The 25,227-nt window shown below is 41.6% G+C and overlaps 1 protein-coding gene across 1 annotated transcript in view; it reads right to left on the reverse strand.

Annotated features, from left to right (window-relative positions):
• Positions 1–1,157: 1,157 nt before the first annotated feature.
• The window catches only part of SLC29A3 (solute carrier family 29 member 3), a 30,322-nt gene continuing 6,252 nt past the window's right edge, over positions 1,158–25,227 (reverse strand). The window contains exons 3-6 of the mRNA XM_084634839.1: positions 13,610–13,692; positions 9,669–9,895; positions 7,741–7,903; positions 1,158–5,716 (exon numbers count right to left, since the gene is read on the reverse strand). Coding sequence (XP_084490965.1) covers positions 5,038–5,716; positions 7,741–7,903; positions 9,669–9,895; positions 13,610–13,692 — 1,152 coding nt within the window. The 3' untranslated portion in view covers positions 1,158–5,037. The remainder of the gene's footprint in view (positions 5,717–7,740; positions 7,904–9,668; positions 9,896–13,609; positions 13,693–25,227) is intronic.

The following is a 25,227-nucleotide window of genomic DNA, read 5'->3' on the forward strand; positions in this document are numbered from 1 at the left end:
ATTGTAATAATTACAATATTATAATGACAATATAATTATACAATAAATACAATATAATATAATAACAATTATATATTGTTGGTGTAATACTTAACATGCTTGTAAGGCTAACAGTGCTTGTAGAACCTCTCTAGCTTAGAGATCCTTCTATAGCAACTTTTTATAGAAGTATAAAGGCATTAAAATAAACATATAGTAAGGAGGATAAATTGAGAGTGGATACAGGAGAATCATGGTAAGAGAGTGCCAAGACTTTACAGAGGTCAGCAATCGCATTTCAAAAGCTCTCTCAGGACAAAACAATGACAATACTCGGGTTCAAATCAGAGTTCAGTATACATTTGGGCTGTGTGTGTATATAAATCCTTGTTCTTGGCTTCTCATCCTCTGGTTCAGTAAAGATATCACCAAATGCATAAGTAGTAATGGGGGAAACCAATCACAAGATGTGGCTGAAAATGCATTCCGTTGATCAGTCTTGGAAGTGGAAAGCTTGCTTAGACTCGGACTATGTCAAAGTAAAATTCATGTACTTCAGACTCCAGCATTTAGCCAGTACCAAATTAATTTTATTAGTAATGCTATGAGACAATTAGGGTTCTGTTTCAAGAGGTAATAACTCATTTCCCTTTTTAACTGTGGACAGAATCAGAGTAAGTGCAAAATAGTCAGTTAATGAGCAATCCCTCTCAAGGATCATGTTCTCTCTTAATACTATATATCCTACTCACAATTAGGAAGATTTAAACGAAGGAACATGGAGCAGATGGCTTCATATTTTAAAAACCCATTGAGAACACTTTTAGAAACCAATAGCAAGTATATCAGAGAACTGCAAAGCAACCCTTGAGCTGAAGTCCTTTCAGTCGTAAGCATCTGAAATAAATTTTAGCATTAGGAAGAGCGCCTTGTTACTGTCACAGAGTCACCGCGCCGATGCTCTGGAACTGCTCTGTAAGAGCCAGTCAGGACTCTGGCAAAGCATGCCACTGTTGCCAGGGCAAGAAGCCTACATGGCTTCGGCCTTCCTGTGTCTGAAATTCAGAACATTCAACATCCATGTGCTCCCCGCAGCGAGTCCACCTGAACGGGGATCCTGGAGAAACCAAAGGGCCCTGCACCCCAACTCTGCAGTCAGCCATGACTCTCAGCCAGCGTTGTAAAACAGAAGGTTTATTAGTTGACAGGTACACAGCATAGAACAGAACTTGTTAGCACAGAAATCAGTGAGTTTTAGCCAAGTCTATCTTGGGGGAACCCCAGACCAGACGGCTTGGACTCCCCCTCTTCCAGTCCCCCACAGCAGACTGCCCTGGACCCTGCCTTTCGACATGCCTGTTGCTCCTCCTCCGTTCTTTGTCCTGCTTCCTGGGCAAAATGTCACCTGGTTGTATCCCCCTCCTGGTTCTCAGGTTACGAAAGGTATCGGCCATCTGCCCCGAGGGCCTCCACAAAAGCCACACCCCCAATTCCAATCACCTAGGCACTGGGGTACACACAGTATTAGTACAGGACAGTAAGACTCACATGCAACATAACAACGTAAAAAAACCCACTTTGTCAGAGTTACATTCAGCCCCGCCCAGAGCTGTCAACAGGCAATATTTTACTTATGGCTCTAAATTTGCAGACACAAGAGATTGTATTTAGGCATCTACATGATTTGCAATCAGCTAATTAGAAATTCTAATGCCATTGTTCGTGTCTGTACAATTGACTGCAGGTATAAAACTGGATGCCAGGTTTAAGCCTCTTTTTAAAAATATCTAACCCTGAATGGAAGATATTATATACATATATATTCCAACACAGTTTTATTCCAGGCTCCGGTTTTTCCTGCAAAGAGAATGAAAATTATCCGATATTGCACGGAGCTTATGTGAAATAGGCAAAAATTTTAGTGGGAAATAGTTAAGACCACAAATGTCACCTTTATGCCTTTATCTGTTAAAGGGAATTTGAGTTCAGCTCTCCCGAGATGAGAGACTAGTACAGTACCCTGCTACACCACACAAAGGCTCCTAAAACTTCACAACATTACAGAGGTGACAGGCACCAGTACCAATCAAGTCCTATTTTGGTTTAAAACAATATTACACACACACACACACACGCCTTGGGCTTCTGCAGAATGGTTGTCAGTGGTAGAGGTGCATTTAAACCGTACCACCAAATCATTTAGCTACCCTTTAGAATCTAAACAAAAATGGAATTTAACATGTAGCAGCCTTGGCCAAGCTGTACTATATTTCCACGCAATGAAGGCCAAAGGATTAGTTCCTCGTGAAATGACAGTATTCATTTCAATTTTTTAAAGCCTATGCCATGCAAAGTCACATGCTGTAAAGCTTCTCCTTCTGCATCACATGCCCTGTGAATTTTCCACTCATGTCTGGATTTTATGTTTTAAAATTACCTGTAAAGCTGAACTGTATGTGTGTTACCAATGATCCTAGACTAAATACTGAAAAAACACTTAGTTCAGTCTCAATAACTGCTGTCAGTCATGGTAGGTTATATGCTAGCCATGTATTATTCTCTATATAAAGTAATGAAAGCCAGCAGTAAGTAGACACTTTGTGAAACTCTCAGCTACCAAAACTGAACTTCAATTTTTAAAACCTTATCTACTATTATTGCCCACACAGACCACAAAAAAGGAAGAGACTCCAGAACACAGGGCACTGGCTTCAGCAACTAGGCCAGATTACTTTCCAATGAATATTCTGTCCAGTGTTAAATACTAAAAAACTAAAATATATTTTTCAAGTTTTAATTCCTAACTATTCATACCAAATCCTGAAAGCCTTTAAATAATCATCACAGAAGGCACTGCATTGGCAGCAGCATGGCATCGGCCACACCATCCTGACGAAACCTTTTGACTTACTGGCACTAACTCTAGGCAAGTTCTAACTCCCAAGACTATTCATCCCATAGCATCTCCGCCATGAGTACTAGTTGTGGTGTCACTTTTTTGGCACATGAACGCCGGCACATCAGGAACTCAAAGGACAGACTGAAATCTAAAGAAGTTACCAGCTAAGGGTGAGTTACCAGCAAAAGGTTCGATATTCCTCTTTCAATTCTTTGGGACAACAAATCCCGACGGAAACATTTTCCCATAGTTATTTTCCCCAGAGGCATTCAATTGTAATGACAAATTATAAAATTAGGCTGCCAGTTAATCTCCTTTTACAGCATTTATCCATCCAATTTTAGAGTAAAACTATAATCAGAACCATATTTAGTTTAGTTTGTGCTTCATCTAAATTTCATATATACATTTAAAAAGCCATCCCCTTTGGAGACAATCTTTTTGCTTTATAACATCTCCTCATTCTGATAACAGTATAGGCCAAATTTATCTAATGCCAGACCACCAGTGTAATCTTTCCCTTTCCTCACAGCCAGTCCACTTGAATTAACCGGGGTCTCAATGTTTTTCATACAGTGAGTTTAGTAAACATCATAAAGTGCTCCCTCTAATAAATCTTTTTTTAATAAAATTTCCTCCTCTCAACACACACTGTAGAACTTTTAAAATAGCAGCAAAATTTATCATCACTAGATCCTTTTCAGTTTAAGATTTAATTGGGCCACCTATTGGTAGGTTTGAGAAAAGACATTAGTGCCCATTCACTTTAATTTGTGAAAGTTGCCACAACATGACCCAGTTCAAAGATTTAGATAAAAACAGCAGCACTGGAAGTTTAAAACAACAACAACAAAGCCGCTAATCATTCTACTATGCTAGTCAGAGTAAAGGGATATTGTCAAGTCTAGTACAGCACGAAGTATTACCCCACTCTCCAATAGTATCAGCCGATAAGAGCGAGGAGATCTAGAGGACATCCCCCTGCCAGTGTTTTGCCCGGTCTAATTTGGAATGATGCAGGCAGCGGTGCTTCCACTCCATCCCTAAGGAAACTATTCCAGTCTGATAAATCTCATTGTTAGGAACTTATGCCCAATATTCAGGGTTTTTCCTGGTCTTAGAAGAAAGTGGATAAAATCTAACTATTGTACTTTTCTGTGGTTTTTCCCCCAAGAATAACCCATCAGTGCTCTGTTCCATATCATACACATACAAACAACATTACAAGGGATACACTTACCCAAGGTCAGCTCTAATAAGCAATCCTAAATAACAAAGCAGTGTTTATGTACATCATACGAGGGAAGTATTCCACAGGGAAACAGATTTCAGTTTCAAGGTCCCACAGCATTAATTCAGTAATAAAACAATTATAAATCCTTCAAGAGTGTCCTTTTAAATTGTCCAGCAGAAAATAGTGGGGCTTACTGAAGCATCTGAAAATGTTAGGTTCAGCAATGTTAGGTTCAGCAGATCTAAGAAAGAAAACCTAATTGTGGGTGGAAGGAAAAGAGCAACATTTGGTGCACATCCACCTGACCTAATGAGTTGTTCCTGGAGATGAAGCTTTCACAGCATCAAAACTGTCATTCTGGACGAACCCCCTTTGGCACGGCCTGTGGGAACTTCCTCACAAACCACATGGGGGGGAGGGGCATTTGTTTATTTGTTCTTTTTTTAACAAAACTCATTATTAGTTCACCTCTGGGGTTAGCAGTAACTTGAATCAGTTTAGTCAGCCTTCATGCTTGGGAAGCCAGCAAATAGTTAATATAAGACCAAAATGATAACAGACCTGGTGACAGCAATGAACAGGGAAAATATCAAGCTCCTTTTTGAGCCTAGAGAATCTCTGCAGATGCTTTGTTTCTCCCCATACTAGCTAGGCACCCCTTTTATGAGCTTCTTAATGAGGGATGCATTTCACCTGACTTTCAGGTTCAGCAAGTAACTCCGCTGCTTTCCCTCACCTTTCCTGCCCACCTGCTTTTCAGGAGCTCAATTTCCAAGCCCCACTAGACCTGATCAGGATCAGGGGTTCAGGGATGTAACTTCACAGATTTCCTAGCGAAAGGAGCTGGTTCTTCAACCAACTGCTGGTGGCCTCAACCTAGTGCTGCCCAAGCTGATGGTAACACCCTCACCCTTCCACCTCTCTTCTATATTAGATGGACCAAAAGAATTGAGCAGGCAGATCCCAGCGCCAACCCTAATGTCAGGTAAAATGTCATCACCACCCCTGTTGCCTCTGCCAACTCTTTTGGCAAGATCTTGGGGCCATAGATGATAGCTAAGGTACCCAGGTAACCATTGCTGAGTCCTAAGAGTGCAATGAAGACAGCTGGGTAGACATCTTTGTTGAAGATTACCATTTTGATATGACTCCGAGGCTGATAGTTACATAACATGAATAGAGGTAGTGACAAAGTTCTCAGGACGACCAGAGCAGGGAGCAGTTTGCTCTTTGGGCCAGGGGCCTGGATCCAGGCAGTGATTTGCCGTCCACACCAGTCAGCAAAATTGTACAAAAGGAAACTGGTGAGGGGGATGAAGTACTTATTGCTCCATAAACTCCCCGAGTCCTTGTTGACAGACTCTATGCTGGAGGAGATGGAAGGAAATATGATGATAGAGATGAAAAAGACATAGAAGACACAGAAGCCTAGGACAGCGGTCTTCTTCAGGATAGGACGTAAGGGTGGGATGTTTTGGTCACTGGTCCCTTTGGCTGGAAACGAGCTGTTGGTGATGCCTTGTGACTCATCCACTTCCTCTAAATAAGTGCTAGGCAACACACCAGCTGGGTGCGTGCTACCCTTGTGGCTTCTCATGTAGTACCTGAAAGAAGAGAAGAAGGAAAACTATCAACAACCCAATGAAATCAACATGAACAGCTGCAATGAGAACAGAAGTCGGCTGCGCAGGAAAATTCACTGGCACCCAACAAATAAAGAATTCAGTATTTAGATTATATAGCTTGCACTGCCCACCTCATCAGAAACGGATCCCCTCCCCAGCCCAGAGAGAATATTGATGTCCGCAAACTCCCTGAAACCTTGTCAACAGGGAAACAGAGGACAGAAATTCAGCACAAGCTGTGGCAATCCCCACAGTTTCTGTTAGTGGATTCTACTGTAATAAAGGGCTACACACAGAGACTACTTCAATGCCCTCAGGATTTAATAGACACATAAGATCACATTCCTCTTCCTTGCCAAGATCCCACTCCCTACAAAATATGGGCCCATGTCAATCATATTATGGGGGCGTGTACAAAACACTTCAGTTTCCTGTGCTCTTCATTGCAAAATAAAAGAGGGCTGTGAACAAAACAAAAACATTATCTCCTTCTCCCACATGAACCTACCTACATCACCACAAATGCACTCTAACTACTGCTTCCTGTAGGATTTACTCAAATCCCATGGACTTTCCAACTCCCTTCTCCCAACCTGACTGTGTTCTAATTAAACAAGAAATGCCTCTGATGCACAGAGATGCCCAGCTATTCACAGGAGGGCTCGACAGACATCTCCAGACCGATCAGGCTTGGAGAATCCAGATGTTTAGGAGTCCAAAATACTGGTATGAACCACTGGGACCTGTTTTTTCCTACAACCCCCCCACCCCCCTGTCCCGTTCCTCAGACGTTCTTGTTAAACCCTGGATTTGTGCTGGAAATGGCCCACCTTGATTATCATACACATTGTAAGGAGAGTGATCACTTTAGATAAGCTATTACCAGCAGGAGAGTGGGGTGGGGGGAGAGAAAACCTTTTGTAGTGGTAAACACCCATTTTTTCATGATCTGTGTGTATAAAAACATCCTCACTGCATCTTCCACTTTTATGCATCCGATGAAGTGAGCTGTAGCTCACGAAAGCTCATGCTCAAATAAATTGGCTAGTCTCTAAGGTGCCACAAGTACTCCTTTTCTTTTTGCGAATACAGACTAACACGGCTGCTACTCTGAAACCTGGGACCTGTTTGGTTGTTATCTGTATGTTTCAGGGGTTAATCTGAATAACAGTTAGTTTAACTTCTGATTAAGCAATTCTAGAGCTGCTTATGTGGTTTCAGTCATCCCCCCACTCTTCCCCACAGAGGTAGCTTTTCAGAAACTCGAGACAAGCTGCAAATCCCACAGTTTCTGTCTGTGGTTTCTGTCAAAACAGGAAGGTCAGACGAAAGAGACCCAGCAAAGGAACTGAACACAAGCAGCAGGACAGCAAAGCACAGGGTGTGTTGCATGGCCCTCCGAGCAGGGTAGGAGAGAATGGGGATTCTTGCAACAATCAGACAAGCATGGGAGCAAACAACATAAAATAAAAGACTGCCGAATGGCAGGAGACAGGAGAAATGGGCATCACATAAGACTATGATTTTCCTGACCCTTTACGCTTCACAATGAAAGAGAAAGTAGGTCCCCAGCTACCCCTTTTCACTGCTGTTCTTACTGCTGGCTTTTCACATCTCAACATACTACAGTCATGTACTTTGTAGCTCTTATTAGGCAGAAAAATACCTCTCTACCTGCACCTGAGGCATATTTACCACATCCAAAGTCTATATCAGGTGAACCCTGCTTAGGGTATTTGCACAGTCCAGTGGTTCTCAAACTTTTGTACTGGTGACCCCTTTCACACAGCAAGCCTCTGAGTGTGACCCCCCCCCTTATAAATTAAAAACACTTTTAAATATATTTAACACCATTATAAATGCTGGAGGCAAAGCAAGGTTGGGGTGGAGGTTGACAGCTCACAACCCTGCATGTAATAACCTTGTGACCCCCTGACGGGTCCCGACCTCCAGTTTGAGAACCCCTGGCATAGTCAATGGCCTGCTGGCTTGACAGGCTTTACCTGGAGTATTCCAACTTGGGAAGAATCAGGTATACCACAATGCAGACAATGATGAAGACATCTGCTGTCAGGAAGTAGGCCAGGGCGCTGTCTGTAACATCAGCTGCTGCTGCCAGGTCCACCACCGATGCCACAGCACTGACTGTGCCCCCCATGGCCTGACCTACATGGAGGGGGAGAAAGCAAGAATTCAGTGTCAAAGAAGCATGTAATAATGCCCAGTTTATACTGGATCAGCCAGGCCCAGACACTTGGGTAGACAGCAGCTTCAAAGCCGAAATAGAGGGCAGGAATTAAAGAGGTGAGGGTAAGAGGTTTGCATCTAGGAATTTCAGAAACCATTTTTAACTGAATGTATAGGCAAACTTCAGTGCTCTTGGAACAGAACCACTGATAGCACTGGCCAGAGCCAGACACAGAGCTGGAAAGTGCTGTGCAAGTGCTCACACACAGCTTAGTCAACACACTTCAATCCTAACCTATGAACATGGCTTGAATTCCGGCTCCAGGTCTCTCAACACAAGGCAGCCAATCGCTGCAAGTTGTGTGGTAGTTTTGGGATGTGGAAAAAAACAAATATTTGACTAGCTGGAAACCTCTAAACTCATCTCATCTGACCCAAGCCTCATGTAATCTAGGGCTCCAGAGGTGAAAAGCCAGTGCATTAACACTCTGGATCATCTAGTTACCCCAGATACAAGGCTTCAAAGCCAGCAGCCTTGAAAGGGAAAGCCCATCTGCATGTTTGGTATTGCCTATACTTCTATGTTGGTCTACAAATCAGTTATTTATTGGATCACAACCCCTGCTGTGTACTAGTTGTGTAGTGCAATGGGAGCCGCACTTTCCATCCATCCTTCTCTGCCCTCCAGCAAGGATATACAAATACATCACACTGTGGGGGCCAGGTGGGTCTGGCGTGCTGGGCTTTAATGAGGATTTCCTATGCCTAGTTTCAGAGGACAGTGTTAGTTACCAGATCAGAAACCCAAACTTGGTTTTCTAAAATTGGGAGTTTGATAGTCTCTCTCTTTTACCTTCCAAAATGCAAATCAAGTTGCCAATACCACATACACATTTTTTATAACAGGAACAGCCACATCTGAGAGAAGCTGATTTCCCTCAATGAGAAAAAAAAAAATCATTAAAACATTCTTGCATTGGCCCAAGGAAGTATTTCTGAAGTCACTATCTTGATTTCTTCCCCTCATCTCTCTTTTAACATGCTAAATGCACTGCAAGGTAGGTATCAACAACATCCAAACCTCCAGGGACCTCATCACTCATAACTCTCAGCATGTCCCTAGTCAGTTATGGAAATGAGCATAAACGTGGAATATAAGAAGAGAGACAATGCAAAGTTTAATATTTCCTGAGATATAAACAAATGTGGAACTAAGGAATGTTCTTCCCCCTATAGAAAAATTAAGTCTGTGGTCCTTTGTCTCACATTGCTTTAGGGGAAATTCACCCACAAGATATGGATACAAAGATCTGGTATTCTCCTGGTCTCTTTTGAGAGAACAAATGCTGTTTTATACAGTGAAGTATGGCAGTCTACAAAACATTTACAGAAGCTAGAGAGTCAGCTCACATGACTGGCTGTTTTTCTTCCTTGGCAACTTCCCTTTATCTCAGTCTACAGATTTTTTTTTTTTTTTAAATAAAGGAAAGGTCACGTTACTTCAGCCAACATGCAGACCTCATTATCACATGTCTAAATGCAAGATGCAGCAAAACCTCCACCAAGATGGAGCATGTGCTACAGAACCAAAAGCATGGGTCACAAAACTAAAATCCATGAGTCTAAGGAGTTTCTAAGTTCTCTCGTCAGTCTGTTTCTCAGCGAGTGGGTAGTTTTCCATTGAAAAAGTTAATCATTTACTTACTGCCACTGATTCCATATTGAATATCAGAGAGAGATTAACCTGAAATCAAAGCCTGCGAATTCTTCATGGGGAAACAGCCTGTCAGGCCAAAGATGCTGCTGGAGAGGATGGTTGAGGCGCTGCTGACTATGACTACGCAAACTATGGTTACGACAAAAAAACACTGTGTCCATGTGGATGTGTCCATTTTCACCAGCACAGTGATCACCACGAAGACAGCCAGCATGACAGCCAAGGAGGACAGAATGCGAATGCTGGCAGATACCCTAGAGAAGAAATGCAATGGTTTGGGGTTTTTTTTAAATGAGACCCCCCCCCCACACACACACACACTTTATCTATTTTAGTCACAAAATCTATTATTATTCATTACTTCTATTACAGTAGTGCCTAGATGCTCCAGCTGAGATCAGGGTCCCATTGTACTATGTGCTGTATACACACATAGAGACAGTCCCTGAGGAGCTCACAATCTAAACAGACAGACTATGGGGAAGGGGAGGGGAAACAGAGCTGGGGGAGGTGAAGTGATTTGCCCCAAGTTAACAAACTGGCAGAAGAACCCAGGTCTCTTGGCTCCCAGTATAGTGCCCTATGCACTAGACCAGTGGTTCTTAACCTTTACTGCAGCCTGCACCTGTTTGGTTCTCAAAATATGTTCTCGCACCCCTTATCAAAAATCGTTGAAGTAGATCAGTTCTTTAAACCTAGATATATTTTTTGTTTATATATTACAGTAATCGTTAAAAATGTATAATGTTAATACATACATAGGTCTGATGAAACAAAGTAGGTGTACTTATGTGCCTGTGCTGAATTTGTGTTTTCGATGATTTACCTTCTAAAAAAATCTGGCATGTCTCGCACCCCCAAAAAGGGCATCTCGCACCCCCAGGGGATGCATGCACCCCAGGTTAAGAACCACTGGACTAGAGCATACTGCCTCTGCCTCTCCTTACACGTGACTCATCTTTAAATGCCTACAGGCTGGCACGATCTACTCTATTCTACATATTTCATTTTTAAAAACCCTAGTCACAAAAAGTTTCCAGACAAATACAATAATGGCTATCATTTTGTAACTTTGTATTTCTGTACCCTTTCCCACCCACGAGTTTCAAAGCCCTTTACGAACGAAGTAATTTGCACAACCCAACCTCAGGACCTTTGCTTTAAAGGTAGCTAAGAAGTGCCATGTGCTAGTAATACTGACTGCTGTCAAACTGCAGTGTGCAAGTGTGTAGCTGCCGTCCTGTCCCACTTTTTAGAGCACACACTCAAGATGCCACACCACAACATGGGAACTTGGGGACCGACAATGGAGTTGCTTTGGAAGCACAAATGGCAGCCTAGAAATGCATATTCTGGCTAATGCAGGCTGCTGATGTGTCAGCCAGCCGGGAGATGATACAAGAGCACAAAGGAAGCCAGCTGGCTAGAGAAATGAAGCCAGTGTAGAAGTTGCTATGAACTAATTCCTCTGGGGCGGGAAGGACCAAGGGGGGAAATAAAAAGTAATTATTTTAAAGCGTTTTGATATCAAATTGATGACTTCCACATCTTCCATCAGTGCTTATTCAACTCAATAAGTCTATAAACCCGACCAACCTGTAAATATCTATTTCTAGCAGAAACAGGAGATATTCCCCTCAGAAGAGCAACTGGCAGCTGCAACAAAGTCTGCTTGGGGAATACTGCAGGCTGGGTGAAAGCAATCACATGCTTGTCACTACAAGATAGTTAGTTGCTTGAACAGGAAGGTTACTTATTATAGACACACTTATTATAGACACACAAGACTATCAGCTCACCTTCAGGGCAGAGAAGGGATAAAGGAAAAAGGAAGAAAAAGGAAAGCTAAGCTAGCAATCAAGATCTAGAGATGAAGTGTTGAAATATATTCCCTTCATCCTCAGATCCAAGGTCTCCTGTACTAAACCTTATTCTCCTAGGCAGGTCTCCCAGGGATCACAATATGGTGCATCATGCCACATAGTTACCCAAACTACAAATACTGTAGTCTGACTGGCCCATTTTTAGGAGGAGGAAGGACTCCTGACAAATATGCCTTGTGTGCATGGAACACCTTTTTGAAAAGCAATTAAAAACCCCCAAAATGATACCTGGTCAAACAGGAGCACTGCTATGAATACAAGTGTATTCGCGCACACATAAGGAGTCAGCACTACCTGGTTTTGTTGTTCTCTCCCAAATGATGTACAAAAAAAACTTCCATGATCTCATGTGTGTTGATATCCACAGACAGTGCCACTATTTTAAAACAACGATAATGGTTAGCTCTCAAAGATGCTGTTCTAGCCAGACATGCTGCATAATATTTGAACCACAGGGAACCGATTTGCTCAGAATTCTTCATAATGTTAATCTGCCTCATGAGTATTTATGATGTTGAAAATTTAACATAATAAAACACTTATTGATTATAGATGCACCAGTCAGAAGAATCTGTGATATGCAGGAGATAGATGCTACATTTAAATGTAATGCATTAAATACATAATAGTTTAGTGAAATGGATACATTAGCAGTCTGGAGGATATGCAAGAAAAACAAGAGCTATTTTATGAATAGCTTTCTTTCCCTTTCCCCTGTTTGCATACAACGTGCAAAAATAGATAACAACTGAGCACTTGTTTTAGGAATTTATCACTTGGCTAATAATTACTATGGTATTAATGGTGAACATTAAAGTACCTGCTCAATATGAAGTATATATTATACACACACACACACACACACCTCCTGCCATTGTGCACTGAAATGGCTCATCTTCAGACTAATTTCCATTCTTTCTTCAGTGATTAGAACTTGCAGAACAAGGCAGATAAAAGGGACTGGCACACAGGCAAATACCGCAGGTACAGAAAATAGAGCTATCGTTGCCAGTCAACAGGGAGTCAAGGCAAGTACAGTGCTATAGTTCCCACTAAAAGATTTTCTCCTTGTGGGTGGGGAAACCTTCCCCCTGTGTCTCAGATTCTCTTGGCAGGGGGTAACCTGGTCAATGCAGCAGGGAGAGGTACCCAGAGGCAGATCTGAATGCAGCGCAGAAGTGAGGGTGGCAATCCCACAATCCCCCTACAACTGTTTTGCAACCTTCCCACAACTCCTTTTTGGTCAGGACCCCTGTGGTTACAACACTGTGACATTTTGGCTGTAAACATCTGCAAATGTGAAATTGACTAATTTTCAAATCCTATGGCCATGAAATTGACCAGAATGGACCATGAATTTAGTAGGGCCCTAGTTATAAACTATGGTAGCATTCAGAACACAGATTTAGTAAAAACTAAGAGCATGAAAGAACAAGGGTTCTGACTCAGCCCATGTGGCGGTAAGAAGGACTGGAGAGGCATCGACCCACACAGCCTATTATACCCTCGGGTGCGAGCACAAGGGGATGCAGGACACAAGTGCGGGCCAATGGGCACTGCTAAGAAAAACACCTGACTCCGGTGCATGGCCCGCGTGCGCACCCCACATTTGGAATATATATAGGGACCATCATTGGAAGAAGAATCACTGATTCCAGGGACCTGTACACAGAACACAGATTTCACAGGGAAATGTAACAAGAAACTTAATACTGTATTTGACCTTTTTCTACAGTGGGCTATTACTTCTCTGAAACACTATCATCACACAAGAGAACAAATACATGAGTTTGTGCACAGAAATGTATTTGTGCCTGGTCTAATACCTAAGAGGTGTCTCGAGTGGGCTTTGCTGTGGGGACAGAATAGCAAAGTGAGTCTCTTTCATAAGCAGTTTTAGCTAACATTTTTTTCTGGTTAAATGTAGTTCCCCCATTAGATGTTTCAGCTTGACTTCAAATCCACTGCTGTGCTAGCACTAAAGAGTAGAGAAAAGGGTGGAGTGATTGGACTGCAGAGGGAGCAGGCAAGCCTGGAAATGGTGGTGCTTAATGCAACCTAGACTAGAGATGTAACTGCACTTACCTGTTGACTAGCACAAAGTTTCCAATCAGGCAGAGCAACGAAGGCACAGTTGAGGCAATGGAAATGTAACTTTCAAAATAGTCCTGCAAAAAGCAACAAAGGCGTTTAAAACCAAAATCAGAAACAAATCTAGCTACGCACTACCTCAGAAACCTCCTATACAAGCAGCAGTGAGCAAATCAAGAACACCAAGATAAAGCTCTCAGCTGCCATACCATCATAATGTGGGCCGACAGACTGAGCGGCAATTTACCAAACTTACTTCTAATGCACTTGTCTTAATCTTCCAGCTAGTTACTGTGTTGGGTACCATAAATAGCATGAGCTACTAAAATAATTACTGCATTAGTATCTGTCCAGGCTGATTCCCCACTCTGGCACTTCGAGTGCAGAAAGTGGAGGCCCGCAAGGATTCAAAAAAGTAGTTATGGCCACTCCAGGCTTGTATTAAACTCCCAAGGTTACAGCTTCTTTCTGACCTTGGATGGATTGATGATGCCACCACCCAAATGCAAACCCCCTGGAACCCATGAAGGAGCACTTGGGAATTCCTTCCTCTGGGGTACCCTCAAGCCCTTTCACCCCGCCTCGGGGAAGAGCTGAGAAAGAAAACAAAGGAAACTGGCTGTTGCCCCCAGCTAATTAAACAGCATATGCACAGACCTCTTAGGACACCAAAAATCCAATCCTTTTCTTAAGAAAGGTACATTTTATTAAAAGCAAAAAGAAAGAAAATACATCTGGAACTTAGGCTTTTGCTAGATTTTAAAAGAGCAATTCCAAAAATTAAGGACCCCAAGTAGGTTTCTTGGGGGTTCAGCTTAAAGATTACAAGCAAAAAAAGCATCTGGGGTTAGCACAGAGGAGTCCACTAGCCATAAGAAATAAACAGAAATAAACCTAATCGCGTCTTTCTAAACATTCCTGATCTACTTAAATATTTGGGTTGTTAAAAGCAGTTCTAGATATGATCGGATGATTTTCATATCTGGCTTAAAGCTTCTCACTGCATAACTGCTCCCTGTTCCCCTCTTTCCTTGAGAGAAGACAGACAGACAAACAAAGGGAAGTTTTTTCCCAATTTTAAAAAGTTCTAGCCCTCCCATTGGCTCTTTTGGTCAGGTGCCCACTCCTTTCCTTTTACCTGTGGGCTTATTAATCCTTTACAGATAAGACAAGTAGAGAAAAACTACCAAGAGGGATTCTATAGCCAACTGGCTGGCTGGGTGTCCACAAAAGGGAGCTATCCCCCCTCTCATTTATCACAGTATCCCTCTGGAATGTGTGTTGTATGATTTGTTCAACCCTGGCTGGGTAGAGTACGTGGATCTGGGGAAGTGAAACAACAGGTCAGGTCCCCCTAATTTAACAAGGGTTTAATCAAAGGCTGAAACAGAGCACAAGTGACTACATAGATTCATATTCTTTAAGACAGAGTGGCAGATTCCAGAATGGCTCAATTGATCACTGACCTATAGGCTAGACTCTGCATTCCAAGCTCTGATGGGCCAAGCAATGGCTGTTGTATTCCTCCATCCCAACTTTGTCACTATATACTGCCCAAGAAAGTTCACTCAGAACATAGATGTCCTCTCTATTACTTACAATATGGCATGACATTTAACCACCAAATACACTTCTCTCTCCATCATAGCACGTGCTTCAAAGCATTTTATAAATTAGATGGTGAATGCAGATTGGAAACTCTCATTTCCCTGGTCTCATAACTCAAGAGCAAGGGGACATTTAATGAAACTGAAAGATGGCAAATTCAAAACTGAAAAAATAAAATACTTGTTTATATAACATACATACACAGTGAAGCTGTGGAACTCATTGCCACCCAATGCTACTGAGGCCAAGAGTTTTGTGGGAGTCAGAAAAAGATTAGATGTTTATGTGACTAACAATAATATCCAGCATAAAAACAAACAAAAGTTGTGGAAGAGGTATAACACCCCAAGCTTCAGGGCGTAAGCCAACCTCTAACTAGAGGGGGTTAGGAGGAAACTAAAGGTTTTCCTGGGCAATTAATCCCATATCTGCCTAGAATACAGTTTCCTATACTCTCTCCCCTGCAGCAGGAACAGGACACTGGATTAGATGGACCACTGATCTGATCCAGTATGGGAATTCCCAAATGTTCCTGCACTGCAAATGGAATGACTAATTGACTGAGCAGCCAGCAAGGGCATCTCATTAAGAGGTCTTAGTGATTTAGAGAACCTTTGTATTTGTGTGGAAAGCCTGTGTGTATGCAGACAATCAGGCAGTGATTTGTCAGATCCTCCAATCCCATGGCCAGGAACATAAATGGGACTGACGAGGACAGGGTGGATTGCTTTAAACGGAAGTGCTTTAAATCACTAATTTTAATAATGTTTAAAACCACCAAGCAAGAAACCTTGATTTAAAAAAATTGATTTTAATCATACTTTGCACTGGTACTTTTAGTTATTTTCCTATAGCTTACTTCTCATTAGTTGGGAACCATTAAAATGTGTTGATTTGCAAATAAATATAGGCTTTACACTACACGTGGTGGTTCTTTTTGCTAAACAGGACCATATACTACAGCTATACAAATATTTACTTTAAAAATATAGAGCTTAACACACATTTATTCAGATTCTTCATTTTTATCATGTTAGAAAATGGTGAATGATGCACTTCTTAGTGACTAGATGACAACTTTTTTACTATGATTTGTCACAATCTCTATTTGGATAGAAATTTAAATTCAATTAAACTGCACAAAAACAGTATTTTAATCTTTTTACTAGTTCAATAAAACCACCTTAAATGTGGTAGATACAGCAGAAAAAAAGTTTATCAAAAATTTTTCTAAAACATGTTGTGTATTTAAAACTGATTTATTAAACAAAGAAAATATTATCTGTAGTTAGCAAAGTGAAGTGATTGTTTCTGGTTACCATGTCCTCCAAGATTTTAAAATGAGCAGATCTCATCCTTTCACACCTAGTTTTTATTCATAGACTGGAAAAGAAAAACAAGCTTTCCTGCTTTTTCAACATCCAATTGGTTTCCTAACTTAAAAAGAATTGTTAGTCACTGAACTGATCTAGCTGAATATATTGAAATGAAGAAATTATTCTCTCTGCACTTATAGAAGAGGTTATTGCTGTCCAAAGCTAGTTTAGCACTTCAACAAACTCTGGTTCCAGGTGCTTAGCCAGTGACTTCCACTGTACAGGGAGATGTCAGCAAACCAGTAAAGTGCCTGAAACCACTATGGCTTATTGCTAAAAGCAGCCGTGTCAGCAGGCCATAAAGTGCCATGTAGCAAACTCAGCTTGACCAAGGAAGGAGGGGAAGGGGTTGCCACAGAAAGGGCCACTTGACCTTCCTGATAAGAATTGTGTTGAAGTTGCTGATACATGCATTTTAGAAGAGCAGGAGGTGCCCCAGGAATATCTATTGGGGCCTCAAGGCTGCAAACTCTGGAAAAACCCACACCTGGTTAATCAATAATCAGAAGGAACCTCTTACTTGACCATTGAAACTGCTTGCTTAACAAGTTTTCTTTAAGGGACATGTCATTCTATTACTAATGTATAAATAAGGGGGAAATGTTAGAGGTAGTGGGACTCTTCGGGACTGGACTCTCCCTCTGGATGCAGCTTGTGTTCCCCACCGGCAAACACGCTGCTGCTGTGTCACTTGAGAGCCACACTCAGCTTCGGTAATTATCGAGGGTTGGGGGTGTTTTACTAACCTGTTGCGGACGTGTATAAGTGCTCGAGACTAAGTAAAGTTTAGCTTTAAGTGAAAGCACTCTTGTGTTGTCTGGTTTGTGCCAGCCATCTGTTGGTTGGATGGCCGTGTCTCCCCTGATTTATTTCCTGACACCACCTCGCACAGAGTAAAAGTTACCAGGAGCTTTGGGTTGAAAGAACCCCGCGTAACACCACCCACTTCAGTGCTGTGATTTTCTTTAAAACTTGGTAGCAAATAGAATACCGCTTAATATTATTTTTTGGTTTTAATATAAATTATTTTAATAGATTGTAGGCTTAACTTAGGTTGTTATCACTTCAAATTTAATTTTAAATAATTTAAAAAAAATCTGTATTTAATTTAAATTAAAAATGTGTATTTTTAATTTTTCTTTTAAATCATTGATTTTATCCAACCCTGGACAATAAGTACTTTCCTCCCACCCCAATTCCCCTGCTAATACTACAAAGCTATGGTATGGAGCAATTTATAGAGCTGTTATTATACGCTGGGCTGCCAGAGGTCACTTTGTGTTTCAGGCCAGCCTTGTCTATAGTCTAGTATATTTTCACATCCATGAGAATTAGCAGCTATTAATCTGGGATTGTATTATCTGCCGGCGGGGGGGACGGGGGCAAGGACAAGGTGGACAGGAAAGAAAATGAATCTTTTAATTGGAGACCTTTGAACTTCCACGGCAAGAATTCTCAAGGCAGAATGAAGAGTATGTGGAAACAGACACAAGACCCCAATTAATTTCAACTTTCCATTCCTTCTCCCTCTTCTCCTAAGAGCAGTGGATGCCTTTTCTTGGGATTCCTTCATTTTTTAAAACCTTGAATGTTTAAGAAGTATCTTCACCCAAAAACTAAAGTGTGTCATAGACGTACCCCTTTGGTTCTATCCCCAAAAGAATGCTGGTTGCCATCTATCAAAAGATTGTCTCTTTCAACAGCACTGCACCTATTCACACTGGCCTCCATGGAGAGCACACATGCCCAGCTCAGAACTAATCTGACATTTATCTCAGCTACATATGTGGCCCCCATTACCATAGCACCTTACCATCTTTAATATATTTATCCCCACAACATCCCTGTGAGTAGGGAAGTGTGTTAGCCCTATTTTATAGATGGAGAACTGAGACACAGAGAGACTAAGTGGGTATCCTTAGTCCTAGACTAACCACTGGACCTACCTTCCTTCCTGTCACAAACACTGACACAAATGAGGGAATAAATAAGGAACACTGATGCGAATGAGGCCTGTTGTCTGGAGCACATGACTGGTAGCCACAATCTGTAGAGTTTCTAATCCTCTGATGTCTTTGGCCTTGGGCAAATCCTTTATCCACTTTGCCTCAGTTTTCCCACCTATCAAATGGGAATAATGACGCTTACTTGATTCACAGGTGTGTTGGAGGATTCGTTTATATGGAAGTACTATAGAAAAGCATTATTGTTAAATAACTAAACTGAAAGTTTGTAATGATCAAACCAACCTGTTTCTTCCCTCTCTATCCACAGTTATTTAGGCCCTGCAGAAGACACACCCTGTAACACAAAGCGTCTGCAGCTAGAAAGAAGGCATGTAGAATACCACACACACATGTACTCTATGTGAAAGGGCCAAAGACTCAGACTCAAATGTACCTTTACTGTATTTGCTCATGCCCTAACACCTCATCTACATTACACAGAGGCAGCCTGGGCTCTCGACTCCCCACATTCCCCCTCTGAGGCCAGTGGAAGCGCTCTTGGTGAGGACACTCACCAACAACCAAAGGAGGGTAGTGTGAACATGAACCACTGCAGTAATTACTGTGGTGGCTGTAAGTCGACCTAATACAGGTTGACTTAAGTTTTTGGTGCAGATATGCCCTGAGTAACTTGGCTGACATTTAGGTCAATATTTTCAAGTCTGACATACAGAGGTCATACCAGGCAACAATATCAATGAGAAGAGACACAGAAAGCAATGACAACAATGCAGGCAATGATTTTTGTGCCAACATGACACATCAGTATTTATATTTTGAATTCATTTTATATGTTATTATGCTGTTAAAATATTCATTACTTTCCCCTTTTTTAGGGTGCAGAATTGTTTTATTTTGACAGCTTTGCCATCTCTGCTAATAGACAGTCTTATGTGTAGGTCATCATACGGAGAAGTATATACAGGAAGTGGAAATGGTTATATAATTCTTTGTCACCTATGTACAGAGATGGTGTCATATGGTGGCCAAGAATTAGAAGGTACTTGGCATATTTTCCCTTTACCTGAAATGCTCCTTATTTCTGTGAGTTTGAACCATCGTCTTTTACTCAATTTATGTGCATGTTCATTTACTTTTTCCCATAAAGAGTTTTACTGTAAGCAGCAAAGAACCTAATAATCACTGCTTACGATTTCACACAGAGAGCAAGACACAAATACATGGATCTACTATAGCTGTAGTATGAATGAACAGACTCCAAACACAAAGCTGTGGGAAATGGGATGTGGTACAAGAGAGTACAATTACAAGAAAAATGTAAACTTAATTGTTAAAATTTAGCCTTATTTGTGGATTTTTTTAAAGGGATGCTATCATCATAACTATCACTCTCATATTCAGTTTTGTGAAAACAAGCCTTTATTAAACTTTTGACCAGTAGAAGTGTTTCCACATTTTAGAAAATCCAATTAAAGTAGCTGGATTTCAACACTGCAGGGAAGCGCTCATCTGTTTTACACACACACACACACACACACACGGTAACATTTTCAAAGTGCCTAAGTGACTTAGGTTCTTAAGTGCCATTGACTTAGTGCTGTGGAGTAAAATTTTCAAAAGCATCTAAGGGCCAGATCGTGCTGTTCAAGGCCCTAAAAACCTGATAGTAAAAGAAATTTGATTGCTAGTTTCCATGCCAAAAAAGTGCATGAAGCAGAGTACAAACACTACCAAGTACTGTGCATTGAATTCTTCAAATTCTTTCACTTTGAATAATCTAAGGGGTTATTAACCTAATTGTTGACTGTTAATTTAAAACATAATATACCATAATAAACTATAGGTTTCAGAGTAGCAGCCATGTTAGTCTGTATTTGCAAAAAGGAGAACTTGTGGCACCTTAGAGACTAACAAATTTATTTGAGCAAAAGCTTTTGTGAGCTACAGCTCACTTCATCGGATGCATCCGATGAAGTGAGCTGTAGCTCACAAAAGCTTATGCTCAAATAAATTTGTTAGTCTCTAAGGTGCCACAAGTCCTCCTTATAATAAACTATAGCATCACAGAAGTTAGAGAAGAAAAGATCTACAGCATTACATGCGCCAAGGACAAGGATGGTACCTCACAGAACATTTGCTAGTACCCTGACCAGCCTCGTGTTAAATATCTTCAGGGATGGATCTTCCATGACTTTCCATAGAAGACTATTTCCCAGACAATTTCCCGACAGCAAAATTTAATAACCATCTTCTATGCCCCAGAATTCAGCCTAATATTTTCCTTTTCTAAATGTCATGATTGCTTCTACTCTTAAATAAGCCTTCCCCCAGCGTTGGTGTTTATATTCTTCACATATCTGTAGACTTCTATTCTGTCCCTCCACCCCTGCCCAGCTTTCTAGTTTAGCTACACGGTATAAAATTAGTTCTTACTGTTTCCTGGTTAGCTCCATATATATGTTTCTCTTCTCTGAGCTTCCCTCAGTTTGTCTACATCAGAGCCCAATACAATATTCTAGTCATGGTGTCACCAGAACGGGGAGGGAGGGGAGGGCTGTCACCTCTCCATTCTATGACGCAATGACTACGTATGCAGCACAAAACAAGCTTTTTCCTCTTCAAAGCAAAATGTGAATGCCAAGCAGCCAGCTGGGCTGATTTCAATCACATTTATAAAAGGGGGGGTGGGGTGGGGGAACTTTTCTTCAATCTCCTATATAGTACACATCAACCCAGAAGGAATTCAATTGCCAGCGCATTCTAAAATCTATGAGAACTGAGGTTTATAATGGATAGGATGACCAATATTAATTACAGCAAACACAATACTGTGATCTCTGCATATGCGTGATGTTATTCAAACAGCATACTGGCTACTTTAAAACAAAACAAAGTGGCAAATTAGTCACTAGCTTCAGCAGACTCTGCTCTGTGCTGCCAAAACGCTTCTGCAAAGTAGTTTTTATTCAGCTACAGCCTAAACTCGGCAGCAGAGGCAGCTGGCTCCTGCTGAGCTAGAAAAGCAATTCAGGCCCAGGGTGGCAGCTCAAGGCACTAGAGCGTTACCTGGATCACAGGGCATGAAATTAGCAGCAGCAAGCAGGTTGGAGCCAAGAATAGTCTGCAGTTGTAAACTCATCTTTCTATAGCAGAGTTGTGCTTCTGATGACTCTGCAGGAGTAGCACACTACTCCTACCCCAAAAGCCTGGGTAGTATCAGCTCCAAAGCAGGCAACACTGGAAAACCCTGCAGCAAGGGAGTCAACACCATGCCACTTGTCTGACAGGAGGATTCATGCCCCTAGTGACCAGAACCAGACTCCTTTCAAATATGACATACAGAAATGAGCATCCTAATAAAAAGCAATGATGGTCCTCAGACTAAAGCACAAGACTGAGAGTCAACAAAACTTGGGTTCTCCCCCCTTCTTTTCCACTGACTTCCTGAGCAAATTAGGTAACCTCTTTGTGCCATAGTCCCTCCACCTATAAAACAATACTCCCTTCTCTCTCAGGCATGTTGTAAGGCTTAATTTAGGTTTCCACAGTACTTTGAAATCCTCAGATGGAAGTCAGTGTAATTAATCATATTTTACACTAAATTCCAAACAGAGCCTTTTATCTCTGGGTTACCGGCTTGACTCCAAGCCATAATCTTGGTGCCTTAAAATTCAATGGCCAAGATTTTCTTACTGATGCCCAAATGACAACTATAGGAATTGTTGGATTCTCAGTGCTTTTGAAAATCAGCCCATTTGTTTAGGTGCCTGCATACAAATTTAGCAGCCTAACGTTAGGCACCCAAGTTTTGAAAACGTTGGCCCAAATGTCCAGAAGGGGGATTCCTCCCTGACAGTTGTAAAAAGGCACATCCTTCCTGCAAGAGAGGTGTTGATATTAAGGCTCCAGGGCTGTAGATTGGTAGTAGCCAAAGGCTACTACTATCTGAGGATGGTTGGTGGCTTGGTAGGGCAGATTTTATGGTCTCAATCTAGTTCCATAGTCAACAAGGACTGGCAACCATATTTTGCACCATTTACAGTCTCAGCAGACACACAAGAATAGAATGGGCACGGAGACTGGACTACCCCTTCCACACCTAGAGATATCTCCTCCAAGTCATGAGGACAGCACAAGGTGGGATACTGGAAGCCTGCATTGTTGCCGACTATGCTGTATTTATTCTGTAGATAGAGGATTTCATCCTTCAGGTCTAGCAAGCCACCACCTTTTCACAGTTAACAAAATTCACTCAGAGTGGGATTTTCAAAAGTGACTAAGGAGCACAAATCCAGTTGCTTATCAAGGGGGCAAATGATTTAGGTGTATGAATAAAGGGAATCTGTGCTCCAAATTCACTTAGGAGGTTCTGAAAATCTCACCTCGTGTTCAAAAAGAAAATCCATTTCCTTGTTTGAATTCAATGCTCCTGCAGTCTGGTGTGGTTGAATGCAGCAGAGAGGAAGGTTTTCCAGGCAAATATTAAGCCATCAGCAACTGTATTGCAACCATCAGACCCTAGTTATTTCTGTTTGCTTAAATATCCACACCCACATGAATGAGTTAGTCACCCATGAGCTTCTAATAAACCATGACATAGCACTTCACTCTGATCCCCAAGGTTTGTTATTTAAGGAGCTTTAGGAACCGAAACAATTACCACACAGGGACTTAAAACCAAAATTAAATTAGTCAAACTGGCAAGAGCTAGATTTCCATGAGAACTGGTTGGAGTCTTTTCTGCTATTTTCAAAGCTCAGCTCCACTTCTCAGCACATAGGTTGTAACACCTAAGAGGCTGCTAGCCATCATTGGTGAGTGGCAAACTTGCTCCCATTCCTTAAGCACAGGCATCTGCTGAGATGGATTTGCTCAGCCTCTTTGCAACTGGTCCTCCTCAGACACCAGAAGAACTCCCCATAATTGCTGCACTATTTCCTGAAGTGCTGCAAGGACTAGTGCAAAGTATTCTGGGGTGAATCAGAGGAAAGCCAGCTGCAAATGACTGAACATTAATTTACTTACTTATAGGCATATCTAGAACACTAATCCCACAGTGTCCAAGCACCCATGGGTTCACAGAATGAAAGGGAGAAAAATGTTGCTATTCTGGTGTGAACATGTTAAGTCATTTCAGTACAACGGCTTTACAAAACGAAGAAAGGCATTTGTTTTTCTGGAAATTAAATTTAGATTATAGACTTAAATACTGAAATTAATTTGGAGGATGAAGACCTAAGAGCTGACTGTCCTCACAATTCTCAACGTCAGTGTCATGTTCCACAAATGCAGAATGTGGAGTGAGTCTGAAATTCATTTTTGAATGGACTCAATTTCCAACACATGGTGATGAAGCAGCACAACTTTGTGATGTGAAGGCTTGGGAACCCATCTCTCCACTGCAAAGAAATTATACAAATTGACTTTCTTTTTTTCATGTTCTTGTGAATCCCAATGGCATTAAGCATCCCATTGCTTCTGCAGCAAGTTAACTAAAACCTCTGCCCCCACAATGTAGGATATAAATTCTGATATTGGTGCATCATCAAGGAAGTAAACAAAACAAAACCAGGTTCATTTCTGCACCAGGGAATACACAGGACTGAGGAAGGAACCCAATATTTCCTATATGAAGAACAAAGTAAGTACGAAACAAAAAACATGATCTTCAAGCTAAATAGTGGGCTTTGCCCTTCAGTTAGGAATGCTCTGGTCCTTAAAAGTGCTGGGTAACAGTTTTCAGGAAGAAGAAAACATAAGGCCATTTCCTCATTCTGACTAATTACTTTCTTTACATTTCCAATTAATCGATACCTATAAAGAAGCCAAAGGTGATTTTATTTCCTCTCTCAGCTTCTCCTTCCATCCCTGCTCTCCATGAGAATGCCTTACCACAAGAATTCATAGCATCAGCATCTTCTGGGGGCAAGAAGGCATCAGCAGAGGACTCTATTGGAGAAGCTGTGAATGCCACTGGCTAACTACTCCATAAGCACTGATACAATTTCCCCTTCCCAAAGCCACGTAAGGAAAAATGACCAGACTCCACTTCAGGATATTTAGAGGCCTAGGTAATAAGTTGGTGATTTCAGTCATTTCCTAGTGGATGTAGGTCCACTTCAGAAAAAATGCAACTACTCTTTAATTGGCAGGGAGATCAAGGGTCAGATGGATATGGTGACTGCATTACCCTCTCATCCCTTCCCTCCAAATCAGGGGTAAAGATATGATCTTATGGGTGGGGAACAGACTAGGGAAAGCTTCTACTGCTCCTGCCTTCACTATAGCTGGTGTCTGAGTAAGTAGAGGCTTCAAGCTTGGCAAGATAACACTTTTCATGAGTACTAAATGTATAAAAGAGAGAAAGATAATTCCAGTTAAGACTAAAAGACACTAGTTAATCAATAGCGCTCTAGGGATGAGCCTTCCCTTAAAAGTAGGGAAGAAGACCAAACAGTTTGAGAGAAATCCTAACCCAGTGATTCTCAGCCTTTCCAGACTACTGTACCCCTTTCAGGAGTCTGAAGTCCGAGCCTTGTCACCTGGGGCTGAACCACATAACTTAGCTTTGTGGGGGCCCCATAGCAATTGCCCTGTTTGCCACCCCCTAACACTGGCCATGCACTTGTGACTCCACCCCCACCCCCCGCCCTCAGGTTCG

This window comes from Lepidochelys olivacea (genome assembly GCF_965140295.1).
Source record: "Lepidochelys olivacea isolate rLepOli2 genome assembly, chromosome: 7".
NCBI classification, from domain to species: Eukaryota; Metazoa; Chordata; order Testudines; family Cheloniidae; genus Lepidochelys; species Lepidochelys olivacea.